Genomic DNA, 13,310 nt, shown 5'->3' on the forward strand with positions numbered 1-13,310 from the left:
TTTACAAAACAGCGACCTGACATATGCAATATAATAGTGTTTTGGTGTTCGAAAATGAATTGTCAAAACTGCATATAAACAGAATGCGAACAACTGTCACTAACTTGGGAATTGTTTGAGAATATGAGCAGTGCTAATATCTGCAGTATTGATTGGCCATGAAATGGGTTCTGTGAATTCAGAGGAATAACAGAATTCCACCTTAAAACTATGAAAAATAACTAGGCGAGTGATACAGCTTCGAGAATGGTAGAGAATTCTTTTTTATTTGGAATCTTCGATTGGGATTGCAATAATTGTATGGTATGTTTAACTTCTAGCAACAACCACAACATGAGACTCCCGAAAGTGAGTCCAGCAACTTTGAGTGTTATCAGAATTACACGGCGCCTGAAGTTTTCGTACAACATATCGCTGGAATTGTGAATCAGGGAGACGTTGAACTCATTGTACGAGCACAGAAACAAATGTAAGCAATACGTCACGTTCCATAAGAGCGTGTTACATCTCATTAGCTAATATAACTGTGCTCCATTTTAGGCTCCAAAGATTTGAAAAGACTAATGAAATGTTACTGAACTGTATAGCATTGAGCAACGGCCGATTGAAAGTGGCTAACGATGACTTTAGAAAGCACATCAAACTTATAAATGATATGAAAAAAGATTTGGACTATATTTTCAAGAAAATTCGTAATATCAAGTCTCGTATTGGCATACAATATCCACAAGCAATGAAAAAAGTTGAACAAAAACTTAAAACTAGCAGCTTATCGGAAGAGTCGCGGGAAGAAGATTCACCAAATGCGAACGACCCGCAGTGCAGCATCGACTGTAAATCAAGTGATAAGAAAAGCAAAAGCGTTAAACATGTTGAGAGAAAAATATCCAAAGAATGTGTTACCGTAAATTATGTACAAATGGAAACTAGTACAGAAAATACCGAAACTGGTGTGTATATGAATTCTAATGGAAAAGTCGAAACAAGAGCCGAAACAGTGATTGCAGCTGGCGATGGAAAAACCGATAATGATTCAACTGATAATGAATCTTCAGACTGCACAACTGACACATGATGAAGCGCGTTGATGTTCCAAGTTAAACTTCAGAGTAGCTTGAGTCGAAACAAAATATCTCTCTTTATAATGTAAATTTATTGATTCCAAATAAAAAAAAAATATATATCTAACTTATTTCCTGAAAGTATTTTTGCAATGGTTTAGAAATGCAATCCTGAAAATGAAAACCACGAAACTACGATAATTAAAGCTAGTTATATTTGTGCGTATATTTGTGCAGAAGTTAGTCATCTCTCTTTGAAAGAGGTCTTCTTTTTTTTTTCTTTAAATCAAAAGCAATCATACATTCATGGATTGAATGGCATTGACCAAAAATCAAATATGATATCACTTTGAACTGATTCATTTTGTCTTATGTGCGTTTTGCATTGTCCTTGTATGTATGTATGTTGTATAATGTATTTCGATGATGATTATAAAATCTGATTTTAAAATCGTTTAAAGCAATCTAAATAAATACTTAGTTTAATTAAAGCTTAAATAATTTATATATTATATATTCCATTACTGCGCGAAAATAGTTTCTCTTCATAAAATAGTATCATGAATTCAATTGTATCAATTATCTCTTGTAAGTTTAAAAGAATGATGGGTCGTTTTGTTTCTACGTTTCATCATGTTTGCGTTTTCGATTTGGTTTTGAGCTAACTGAAACCAGTTCGGTATCTGTTCCACTTTCATTTGATGTATTTGGTTTTTGGTCACTATTATTTATAATTTCATCCCCATCGATTGGTACTATTGGAGTAGGCTTAGTATTGTGTTTGGGATTTTCTTCAGCATCGGTTTTCAATCTCTTGCTACTATGGCCGGCTTCCGGTTCATCGAATCCAGATAATTTTTTCGCGTTCTTATTGAATAGTTCACGGTTGTACCGATATTCATCGGAGACATCGTCTCGTAGCGGATCGTCCGGATTTGGTGAGCTTAGTAAAAGTTGTATTGAAAGTAAAATGGATTCAAGTGTAATGGCTGGGTTATAGCTACCGCCAGGCGGCATTCGTAGGACATCCAAACAGATCTTTCCATCTACAATGAGTGCAGTAAAGTACATAAATGAGAGTGTCTTACATAACATACATATATGGGACACAATTAGATGCTTCATTTGTTTAGAATGTGAACTTACCCGTATCGATATTCGGATGATATACGGGCGTTATGAACTTTGCGCTCGGTGGTCTAAATGGATAGTGTTTATCAAATTCCATGGCAATTTTAAATTGGATTTCTTCGTACGGAGTCTCTTTCGGTCCCTAAGAAGCAAATACATTTTTTGTTAATTCTAAGTAGATTCTAATTGTAGATGAGTATTAAATCATTCAATGGACGACTTACAGGAATTACAGCTTCGAGAGACTCATATGAATCATTTTGGATGTAACAACGGATACCTTTAGGAGAATTTAAACGATGTTATTTTCGATCAAATCTTTTTATTCAAAGAATACATCTGGAAAACATCATTTAATTTACCGTGATCATTTGATGATTCTTCGATTTGTCTGATTTCCGCTGGTAAGCGTCTTGGTCTAATATCAACCGAATATGGACTGCACATTTTTCGTTTGTTAATTGTTAACGCATACAATGATTAAATCGAACTCGGCTGTTGCTAGCTTTTTCTTTGCCTCAAATCTAAATTTTTATTTGTTAATTTCAGTTTCTCTCTTTTAGAGTGAAAATAGAAAAAAAAAATTGTCCCACGAAACACTTTAGTTACTCAATTTCACAAATTTTAAAAATATGAATGCAATGTGCTTTGTTTTTCTTTTTGATACAAGTTAGATGACCCAAACAAAAGACGAAATACACAACAATGAAAATAGATTCGATGGCGTATATCATCAATCAAAATGATCCATCTCATTTATATGGCATTTGATTAACAATGAATGCATAAAACGCTTCATCTGTGCATACTTCGTCTGAAATCACGGAATGCATTGTATTGAAAGAGAGAAAGAGAGAGAGAGAGAGAGAGAGAGAGAGAGAGAGAAAATTCGATTTCGAATGGAATGGTTTGGAATCAAAAACCATAGATCTCAATCTATGTATGATACATGTGTGTGTGTATTCGTAATAAATGCTTTTGATTGTTCATGTGTGGTTGTGCTGCTGTGTTTAATTGCATGCGTAGCTTAGTAACATTCGATAAATCGTAATCACCGAGAAAACAAATGACCGAATATTCAAACTAGTATTTTTTTTGGATTGTGAGACAAATATTTTACAAAACAAAATGTGTATTTTCATAATCTAAATATAATAATTGTTGGTGTTCGAAATTTTATTTCCGTTGTATTTCGAAATCGATTTCATGCATACAATCACAAACGAACTAATACATGTACACAATAAACAAATGAGCATTTACAACCAACTTCACTTTGAGCAATTCATTTTCAACGTATTTCAAAATATATAGTACACTGTGCGAGTCATATTATGTTTGTGTAAGCATAAGACAGTGTTTTTTCTATTTAAGTGTTAGCCAACTTAAAGGTACATCAACACGATCAGTTTTCGTTGGCCAACCGAGTTACAATTTTTAGCAATAATTTTCAAGAGGATTTAAGACTTACATTACGGTAATGGCTCAAAATATAAGCCCGGATCGTTCACAATCGTCGAATTTGTCAAAACAAAACGACGAAGCTGTAACAATCAAAGACAATCATGCAGTAAGCAAAAGGTTCGTATTTCATTTTGATTGAACAGCATGTCGAACCCGCGACTGGCAATTTTTTTTTCCATGATGTGTAAAAATGTTTTTAGTTTGTAGTTTTTTTTTTTGTTAAATTTTTCTTTTAAATTCAAAAATGGAGATTTTTTTGGAATTTAAGCTGATGAATCGTTTTTCTATGTTTGACGTTGTTTGCATTCGAGTGGTTGAAGAGGCGCGCGCGTCTGAATTCAACCATCATTTTTTTCAAAGCTTGTAGCTTTATTATAACAGTATTTTTTTTTTTTTTTGAACCGTAGCGAATTTTTATGTTAACCATTGGATGTGAACAGATAAAATTGTAATTATGCTTTAGAAATATACGATTCTCCAAATGACCATGGCCTCGAATATGAATTTTACATTGAACAACATATTGATTTTTCGTTGACTTTTCAATGAGATTCATGTCTTCTGCCAAACAATGGTATTTGCGTATTGAACAAACACATAGACAATGGGGATAAAAATGTGCGCTCCTCGTTATATTACCGCTTATTTATCGGAAAATTATTTGTGTATTTTCAGATTACAAAAGGAGCTGATGTTTTTGATGATGTCGTCCGAAAAGGGTATTTCGGCGTTTCCCGACGGTGATAACATATTCAAATGGATCGGTACGATTAGCGGACCCGTTGGCACCGTCTATGCTGGTCATAAATATAAACTACAATTAGAATTCCCAAATTCGTACCCATACTCAGCGCCTGTTGTTAAGTTCGTCACGCCATGCTTTCATCCGAACATCGATCTGTCCGGTGCTATTTGTTTGGACATTCTTAAGGATAAATGGTCAGCACTGTACGATGTTCGAACCATTTTGCTGTCGATTCAGTCGCTATTGGGTGAACCAAATAACGAAAGTCCATTGAATGCCCAAGCATCATTGCTTTGGAACAATCAAACAGATTTCAAGAAATACTTGGATGAATTCTACGAAAAGAACAAAGAAGAAGCATGAATAATGTAAAAACAGCCAACGCCACCAAACATCTATAACGTTAAGTAATTTCACAATGAAATGAACAAAATTGAGCTATATCTGAATATGTTGAACAACGGCAAACCAAAACGGAAAATAATCAAGTCTGGCAACTGACAACAAACAATTACCAACAACCAGTACACGCCCAAACAACTGAAATGCAAATGCAAATACTAATAAAACAAAAAATAAAAAAAATTAAGGAGTAAGAAAAACAAATGAGATCGATTGATGTGGAGAAAAAAAAAATAACAACACAAAACCAAAATCATTTGTAACATTCATCTATTTATTACTTATAACATATTAGATCGTCTCGATTTTTGTTTTTTTTTTAGTGTCTAAGGCGCCACATTACCTACTCACTTGAGAAACATACATGAATGAAATTTTAATAAAATCCAATTAATAAAATTATTGATATGGAGTCACTGAAAGGTGTTGCTATTTTTTACATACTAAAAATGACCGAAAACTGAAATGCACGCAAAAAACGCGCCAAATACGGACGGCTTGATGAAAAAAATTAACGGTCGATTTTTAAAAATTCGAACATCGAATTAAATGACGTTTCACTTTCGAACAGATACAGTCATGAATAATTTGCGGTAGAAATGTGAACCGTATTCCGAAATATGAATTCATTCTTATGAATTCGTATTTTAGATTGTTTGTTTTTTGTCAATAATCTATGTCGATCAAGTAAAAATGCATTTTATATCGTAGTTCATTTTGGCGTTTATTTTGTTTAAATTTCGTGGTGTTTTGCACAAACGACTCCCAACATTAAAAGATATTTAAATAATAAACAATTTCTATCTAAACATCGGTTCGTTCAATCTCATTAAATTGGTAAAAAGAGACAACAATGGATTTGGACAATCCAACAATTTATGGCTTGGAAACTCAGGTAATACAAAACGCAGAATATCACTGGATACTTAAAAAAGAAGATCGTTACTTTACATAGGGGTGCTATTAATGTATTGGATGACATACGATTGGCCCAATGATAAACTAGAAGAAGTTTTTAAAGAATACAACCGCAGTTTTCACCCATTTTGGTACAATTCTGCTTTGTAGCTCGTCTTCTGCTGGCGAACTGTATCGTTTCAGATTGACATACTCGCGTTGTAGTTGCCTTCGAAGTTCATCATTTACAGTCACTAAACATATTTGACTCTCTAAATCACGATTCACTGAACGTTCACCAAAGTTTGAGGATCCAATTAGTGTAAGATCCGGCGTATATGATCCGGGTAAATAATACCAGAGACCTTTTGCATGATATGTCCATCCAGGCCGTTGGTATTCGTATAATTTAATTCGATCGCTTTGGTTCGACTCAATTAGCTTTTTCAGGAAATTCTTTGAAATTTGTGAATAGGCCATTGGTATTCCACCCGCTGGTCCTTTAGCACCTAGAAAACCATTGGCATTTGGATGAGCCATCAGAATATCACAATGCGCCTCACACTTTGTTGCTATAGTGTCCATATAAATTTGCGTTAAATTGAAGTATCCAGTAGTTAAATTAATCCTTGAGTTTGGTATCGCCTTCAAGAATAGGTTTTCCGTTACAAAGCTATCATGATGAATGCCCAGTTGACCCATTTGGACTAATGGAAACACCCATGTATCAATTTTTACATTATTGCTCCGAAATGTTTCCATTTGACATTTCATTTCATTGGCGGTCGTCGTGAAGAAATTACAGATTGAATCGTTTGCTAAACTAACGAACCGTTTTTGGTCCTCTTCGTATGGTAGAACATTCCATTTTGAGTGCGAGTAGTATTTGCTTTCAGGCGAGACCTGAACACTGAATTCCTGCACCTTTTCAATAAGCTGATAATAGAAATCAGACAGATTTTTGTCCTTAATAACAATGTAGCGATCTTGTCGATTCTTGAAGTAGTCATTTGACAAATTGGCTCCGCTGATTACCACCGTGTGATCGGCCACATAAATTTTCATGTGCTGTAGCCCGATCAATTCATTCCATCGATCTGGCATTACTCGCTTCTTTATTCCCCTCAATTTCGGCGTATGATACAACGAGAGCGAAGTGTTTGTACTATTATTCAAAAGTTGTTGCAGTAATTGTTTCGATGATGTTTTACTGCTATCACCCCGTGTGCCTCGGGTAAAATCGATCAGAATATTCACTTTGAGTTGTGAATTATTACAAACATTCTGTTCAATATCCTTTACGAGTTGTGATTCGAGTTGATCTGTACCGATATATAAGCTAGCTATGCCAATGCGATTCACTGCGTTTATACAAAGTGTTTGTAATTTGGTATAAAACGCTTGTGGCTCAGTTATAATTTCAATTTGGCCAGCTTGGAGCGGAAAGCATAAGCTCATCGAATGCAGCCAGTCCAAGCTTTCAAGCCTCTTAATACCAAACGATCCCGTTAAATTTACACCATTGAATGGACTTCTATCCATTTGTACAGTCGAATCCACTATCGTAGAAAACAATCGACGTAACATTTCTTTCCGTTCCACTTCAATTCAACCTGCAATCAAATGTTGTTTTTTGTATTTTCTGTTCGATTTCCGTTCGTATAAGATGCACTAATTGTTTTCATTGTGAGATGTTCTATGATTACACATTACTTTGGTTATGTTACAACATTTTCGACTGATTTTCACCATATGACATTTGTTTTCATAGCAGCTGAATTCAATTTTCGAAAAATTCGAACTTCGAAAATGCATCAAACTTCCAAATTCAAGAAACTTTATTCAAATTTTTCTATCTTCGCAGGCACGAACGATGGCACCACAACTAGCTGAAAACAGTGAAATTCGTTTTTTTGTGGCCACACAAACATTAAAACCTCAAAATCAGATTCATTTAGTAGAATTCAATGAAAGCTCCTTGGCTTTGAAGCAACGAGTAAGTTTATCTTCCGTTTGTATTCTGTTGTAATGACTTTATTTCAAATGTATTTTGCAAATGTTTATTCATTAGATTTTTACACATTCGGCGGGTGAAATTTGGAAAATCAACAGCAGTCCGCACGATCCAAGGGAACTTGTAACATGCTTCAGTACATTGAAGAACTCTCAGGTTGTTACACAAACGGCTATTTATCGACTCCCCGATCTTACATCGGATGTAGAAAGCAAAGAATTTCTACAATTTGAATCCAGGGAAATTTTGGATACCGAAGCTTATGGGATCGATATTAAAACAACAGAGTTCCATTCGACAGATAGCAATTTATTAGCCACAGTAGTTGATGATAAAATTTTGCTTCATGAACGTACGCCAGCGAAAACTAGGCTAATTGCCGAGATTAATGCCAAAAATGCGCCAAAACTGACAACAGGTAAATGGTCACAAACACATTTGGGCAATCAATTTATTGCACTCATCGATTGTGACGTTCGCTCGTATGATATCCGTGATCCAAATCATTGCGCCTGGTCTATCGAAGAAGCTCATAGTCAAATGATTCGAGATTTGGATTGTAATCCGCATAAGCATTGTCATTTTGTGACCGGTGGTGATGATGGCGTTATCAAAATTTGGGATAATCGACACACAAAAGAGCCAGTCTTCGTTCGTAACGATCATCAACATTGGTACTCATTTTGTATTAACATTGACTTTTTTATTCTCAATACACTTGAAGTCGTATATTAAACGTTTAAATTTTAAATTTTAAGGGTTTGGAGTGTTCGATTTAACTTTTTCCACGATCAACTTGTTCTATCCAGCAGCAGTGATTGCAAAGTAATACTTACATGTGCGGCTAGCGTTAGCTCAGAAGCATCAAATGAACATTCCGATAAAGAAAACTCGTACGTACCACGTTTATTCAAAGTAAAAAGACAGACAAACACGTATACTAATCTACTAATAGAGAAATTATATTTAATAGGATTCCAGATGGATTACTTAAGACATACGATCAACATGAAGATTCGGTTTACTGCGCGGAATGGAGTAACGTTGATCCATGGTTGTTCGCTTCGCTCAGCTATGATGGTCGAATGTGTATTAATCGAGTACCAAAAGAATACAAGCTCAAACTCTTAATGCACAGCAACTATAGCTGAATAATTTTTCTTACCACAAATCGGTATAATCTCGAAATTAAAATTAATGCAAAAAAAAACATTTGAATATATTCATATATTCACATAAAATGACAAGACTCTTTATTTTACAATCAACATACGATTGTATACAATTGGAGCGGTTTTAAGGACTAGAAAAAGTGGTCGGTATGGTATTAAACACTACATTCATTTGGAATTAATCCAATAAATTCGCATTATTATTGTTGCTACGTTCTTGATCTTGGTTTTGGTTTGCATTGAATTTTAACGTGTCGTTAACAGTTTCTGCTGAAAATGTATTCAAATCTTCTGCTAACCAATTAAGACTTTGTTCTGTTGATGTTTTCCTCTGAAGCCATGATTGTGCCTTCATTGAAGTGGAATTCAGTGATAAATCAATATCTGCTATACCAAGCTCAACCAATAAATTATCTGCTGTAGAAATGGTATCTTTGCCGCTTTGTGAATCATTTAAATCAATTTCTTCGAAAGCGGCGATCAAATTTGCTGATTTTTGTATTTTTGTATTAGAATTTGCCTCCATACGGTCTTTTGTAGTTAGTGCTTCAACGCCCATTTCGATTGGAATTTCCTCCTCATCTTCTTCCTCTTCAAATTTTACGATCTGATTGGATTTGTATTGGAATGCACTTGGCTTGAGATCAACTTCGATTGGGAATAGATTTGGATGCATCTGTATTTTTTCCAATATATCCCGACTGTAGTTTGCTAAACCTTCAATTAATTTTCGTAGATGGTTTACCAAATCTTGGGCATGTTTGCTCTCGAGTAATTCCAATTTTTCCAATACGTCATTGCGTAAAGATGCAAATTTGGCACGAGCCTCTTGTCGACATCGTAAAATCAATCTATATTCATAGTTGCCCGTTTCAACACGATACAACGGATCTTGTAGGGCCGCATAGGTATGTTCTTCATCGTCTAATTCCTTCACCTTCAAAAGACAGAAGCAATGATTTATGTGAATATGTTAATTGATGATCATATTACCTTGAGACAGTACGATAAATAAGTGAATTTCGCATCAGCATATCGGCGAATAGTCAATTTAGTGTCAGGAATGGCTTTCATCAAGTAGGTTCCAAGATCACTCAATACCGGTTTAATCGCTTTTAACATTATCAGACCATCTTTTTCCATATTTCGATGCATTTCACTGAATATTCGAAATGTTTCGGATGCAGTTTGTTGTGGCTCCCGAATTTCGGCAAAATTTCGACCAAATAGTGAGAAACATTGTATTACATCAAAATGGGCCTTCAACATCCTGCAATTGTTGAAAAAGCGTAAATATTTCATTTCACCTTATTGCACAAATGTAATATTTTTAATAGCATCAAAGAATAAGCGCACCAAAAAAAAATCTGTGCACATTTTTATAGCAGTATATGCAACTTCACTACTGAAGTAATATTATGAAAAGTCTGATTTTATGGTCAAAATGTTCCTTTTGAGTATGAGTTTTATTTGCAGGTCAAAAATATGATGTCTTTACTTGAATAAGATCTAATATTCTAAACGAAAACATAGTAGTTATTGAATCCTATAAGCTTTCGAGTAAGTTGATTTTCTGTAGAAGAATCAGAAAAAATACAACTCATAAAATCTCGCCACACCATATTTGAGGTGTAGGAATGTATATCGACACCATTTCCGAACAAAGCAATCGTTCAATGTATAAGCAATGTACATAACCAATACTCAATCACACCGTACGAGCAGCGATTGTCAGACTTGAGCATGATTAGTCTTCGCCGTCGACATGTCAACGCGTCACTGACTTTTTTCTACGACATCATCAACGGTAACGCCAACTGTCCCACGGTTAGTGACAAAGTCTCATTTAATCATGGGCGTTCATTGAGACACAGTGAACAATTCAAGGTCAATGACAGGCACATGAAGTTGGTGCGCGAGGCTCCAATTCCTCAAATGTGCAAAATGGCGAACATAGTGCCGGAACTGTTCACAGCAGCGATCTCAAAGGCGAATTTTGCATAATCGGTTCGCAAAATGGCGGACACCACTTTTGGATCGCTTTGCAAACTCAAATGACTACCAGGCCGCTTAGTCAATTTTTCATCCAGGTAACCTCATTTTCTGTATACAGTGAGCGTCAAAAGTTTTGTCACAGTTAGTTTTTTCAGTCTTTATATTTATTTATTGTTGTTTTAACAAAATTTCTTTTATGGTTTTATGAAACGAGTAGAAATATATAAATTCATGATCTTTTTTACGAATTTAATTTACCGTTACTGTAGATAAATGACAAAAATCAAAACCACGCGTCAAAAGTTATGGCACACTTTAGGAAAATTGTTCAAAATCTTGAATATCTCATAATTAATTGTCGGTATTTGGCTTTTAAATGAAGATGGTGACCTAAATCAAAGATTCCGGTACTTTGTTTTGCATTTTAATGATGGCCTTAAGTCATAAAGCTGGCCGGCCAAAATGTGGTTTTTTGTGTTTTTGACCACCCTGTATTTTTAAGGCTGATTAATATAAAACATATACAATTGGAAACGTCTTTGAAAGTAGATGCATTTAGTGCTTTAGGCAAAATCAAATCGGCGGCCATTTGGTCAAATTTTTTGCAATTTTGAATTAATTCCTTTTTTGCATCGAATGCTCTGTTATTTTTCAAATCATGGTTTATTGATTAACTCAAGCCACTCTACAGTCAACAATTTATCCACTGCATAAATTGAGTGACGACTTTTGAAGTCTCAAAGTCTCAAATTAAACGCGTAACAGTTAACGCTTCACATAGCCTTTGTCCCTTTGGAAACGTTTACCAAAGGTTATTTTGGACCGTTTGCTATCGCATTTCCATCTTGGTTTTATGACTGTTTTTTTTTTGTTTTCATATCCTACTTATGTAAATGCAAAAAGATTACGAAAAGAGCCTGGTTTTTAACGAGGCGAGAACTGATAGTTTGTTTGTTTGTTATTAATAATCATTGTATGTAAATACAAGTCGATGTAACAGTCTTGCACTCTTTTCCGGTCACATTCTATTATGATGTATTCAGCCAGAGCTTGGCGGTGTTAAATAAAATAAAAACCATATGGCGTGGCCGAATAAACACAATGCGCAATGGAATCACACCATACTGTGTGTGCCCTGACTGTACTCATAGGTACATACAGTGAGTGCTTAGATGTACGGTTATTAACTAATAATGAGTATAATTTAGTTATGATACACGAGTTTATTCTTTTGTTTTTAGAGTGTATAAAATCGGCCTACCGTTTGCTGTGTTCAACCAATCCACGATACATTGATTCAGTTGATTGAAGCTCTTGGAGGCGTTTCACCAGAGAATCATTACATAAAATGGCTCGAGACAATCCAAGTGAGTCAGCTGTATTGCTCGACATGCCCTCAACGAAACGATGTTTTAGCTTTTTAAGAGCGATGTCAAGTGACTCTCCCTGGGTCGGATCAGCATGTAGTTTGTTGTAATGTATTGTTACTTCATTTGTAGCCGACTGAATCATTTTGGCAACCGCCACTTTTGTTTTACCTTTAGCTGACTGCCCATTCACGCCAAGCAATTCATCTCCACTCTGTAATGTGCCTTCATTGGCCGTTGGTGTACCATCAAACACCTATGTAGAATAAAAAGAACATCATGTTAATAATTTGATATAAATTCGAAAAAAAAAATAGTTTTGTCTAAAAAAAAATTGTTACCTGAACTATGTATAGACAAGGACAGTATGGTGCACCACCACCAATGCTTATACCGATTAAATTACTTTGATCTTTTTTTATGATAACTGATCCGGATGAAACAGTCATTCCCCTTGTGATTAGTTATCGCATATATTCAATTCAAATGTTAAAAGGATTGTATGTATAGACATGCAGTTAGTAATTGTGAGAAAAAATTATTTTAATTCATTTAAATGCAAGCGTTATCAACGGAAGCTAAATACATTTACATTAATTTTATTGAACGTAAAGAAAAATTGGCGCTGTGATAGCGATATGTTAAATCGTAAAAAATATCTTCTTTCTGCTGTAGTTTTTGTCGTCATTGTTGTATTTGTTATTTAAGAAGATTGGATAGAAAAATAAACAATTTATAAACTCACATTTTATCTTCTTCAAGAAAGTAATCATCTTCGTATTCTTGAATCATCGTTGAGTTTTGTTCTTCGTTGTATTGAATGAAGTTCCCCTTTGATGGGCAATTTAAAAAAAAAAATCTCTTTTATTATGGTAGTTTCCTTTAGCTGTAGCACTTATATATGGAAAAAATCCGATTACCAGACGGACAATTTTCACTTTCCACATACACTACGTAAGAGTTGCAATACATATGTTTGCAAGCTTTACCTTGGCTGTAGAAAGTATTTTTGTATATTCAGTTTGATTAAATTTGTCAATAGGGATGTGAATGGTATACTAT

The 13,310-nt window shown here is 34.7% G+C and overlaps 6 protein-coding genes across 9 annotated transcripts; 3 read left to right on the forward strand and 3 right to left on the reverse strand.

The window, feature by feature from the left end:
• Window positions 1–85: 85 nt before the first annotated feature.
• Window positions 86–1,205, forward strand: LOC129575524 (kxDL motif-containing protein CG10681). The gene is made up of 3 exons (XM_055459278.1): window positions 86–249; window positions 321–469; window positions 541–1,205. Exons 1-3 carry the CDS (start codon window positions 247–249, stop codon window positions 1,073–1,075), a joined length of 687 nt encoding a protein of 228 aa, XP_055315253.1. The 5' UTR covers window positions 86–246; the 3' UTR covers window positions 1,076–1,205.
• On the reverse strand, window positions 1,135–3,026 carry LOC129575523 (ubiquitin-conjugating enzyme E2 T-like). The gene is made up of 4 exons (XM_055459277.1): window positions 2,555–3,026; window positions 2,417–2,472; window positions 2,208–2,334; window positions 1,135–2,107 (listed from the first exon to the last, which is right to left on the reverse strand). The coding sequence occupies exons 1-4, from the start codon at window positions 2,637–2,639 to the stop codon at window positions 1,683–1,685; spliced, it is 693 nt and encodes a 230-aa protein (XP_055315252.1). The 5' UTR covers window positions 2,640–3,026; the 3' UTR covers window positions 1,135–1,682.
• A 306-nt stretch (window positions 3,027–3,332) lies between these two features.
• Window positions 3,333–5,225, forward strand: LOC129575526 (ubiquitin-conjugating enzyme E2 C). The gene is made up of 2 exons (XM_055459281.1): window positions 3,333–3,773; window positions 4,332–5,225. Exons 1-2 carry the CDS (start codon window positions 3,673–3,675, stop codon window positions 4,762–4,764), a joined length of 534 nt encoding a protein of 177 aa, XP_055315256.1. The 5' UTR covers window positions 3,333–3,672; the 3' UTR covers window positions 4,765–5,225.
• A 139-nt stretch (window positions 5,226–5,364) lies between these two features.
• LOC129575521 (EARP-interacting protein homolog) lies at window positions 5,365–8,955 on the forward strand. 2 transcript variants are annotated; one of them, XM_055459273.1, is made up of 5 exons: window positions 5,365–5,698; window positions 7,565–7,696; window positions 7,772–8,388; window positions 8,473–8,607; window positions 8,670–8,955. In XM_055459273.1, exons 1-5 carry the CDS (start codon window positions 5,657–5,659, stop codon window positions 8,863–8,865), a joined length of 1,122 nt encoding a protein of 373 aa, XP_055315248.1. In that variant the 5' UTR covers window positions 5,365–5,656; the 3' UTR covers window positions 8,866–8,955. The 2 variants fall into 2 exon arrangements, with proteins under 2 accessions (XP_055315248.1, XP_055315249.1); XM_055459274.1 differs by having other exon boundaries at window positions 8,688–8,955.
• Window positions 5,502–7,446, reverse strand: LOC129575517 (CDP-diacylglycerol--glycerol-3-phosphate 3-phosphatidyltransferase, mitochondrial). The gene has a single exon (XM_055459266.1). It carries the CDS (start codon window positions 7,285–7,287, stop codon window positions 5,806–5,808), a length of 1,482 nt encoding a protein of 493 aa, XP_055315241.1. The 5' UTR covers window positions 7,288–7,446; the 3' UTR covers window positions 5,502–5,805.
• On the reverse strand, window positions 8,935–13,269 carry LOC129575516 (PRKCA-binding protein). Of its 3 annotated transcripts, none has more exons than XM_055459264.1 (5): window positions 12,994–13,269; window positions 12,590–12,675; window positions 12,143–12,504; window positions 9,880–10,156; window positions 8,935–9,823 (listed from the first exon to the last, which is right to left on the reverse strand). In XM_055459264.1, exons 1-5 carry the CDS (start codon window positions 13,019–13,021, stop codon window positions 9,065–9,067), a joined length of 1,512 nt encoding a protein of 503 aa, XP_055315239.1. In that variant the 5' UTR covers window positions 13,022–13,269; the 3' UTR covers window positions 8,935–9,064. The 3 variants fall into 3 exon arrangements, with proteins under 3 accessions (XP_055315239.1, XP_055315236.1, XP_055315240.1); XM_055459261.1 differs by having other exon boundaries at window positions 12,590–12,701; XM_055459265.1 differs by lacking the exon at window positions 12,590–12,675 and having other exon boundaries at window positions 12,994–13,266.
• Window positions 13,270–13,310: the final 41 nt, after the last annotated feature.

Source organism: Sitodiplosis mosellana, unplaced genomic scaffold, assembly GCF_009176505.1.
Source record: "Sitodiplosis mosellana isolate CC-2019 unplaced genomic scaffold, AAFC_SMos_1.0 Smas_scaffold_6167, whole genome shotgun sequence".
Classification (NCBI taxonomy): Eukaryota; Metazoa; Arthropoda; class Insecta; order Diptera; family Cecidomyiidae; genus Sitodiplosis; species Sitodiplosis mosellana.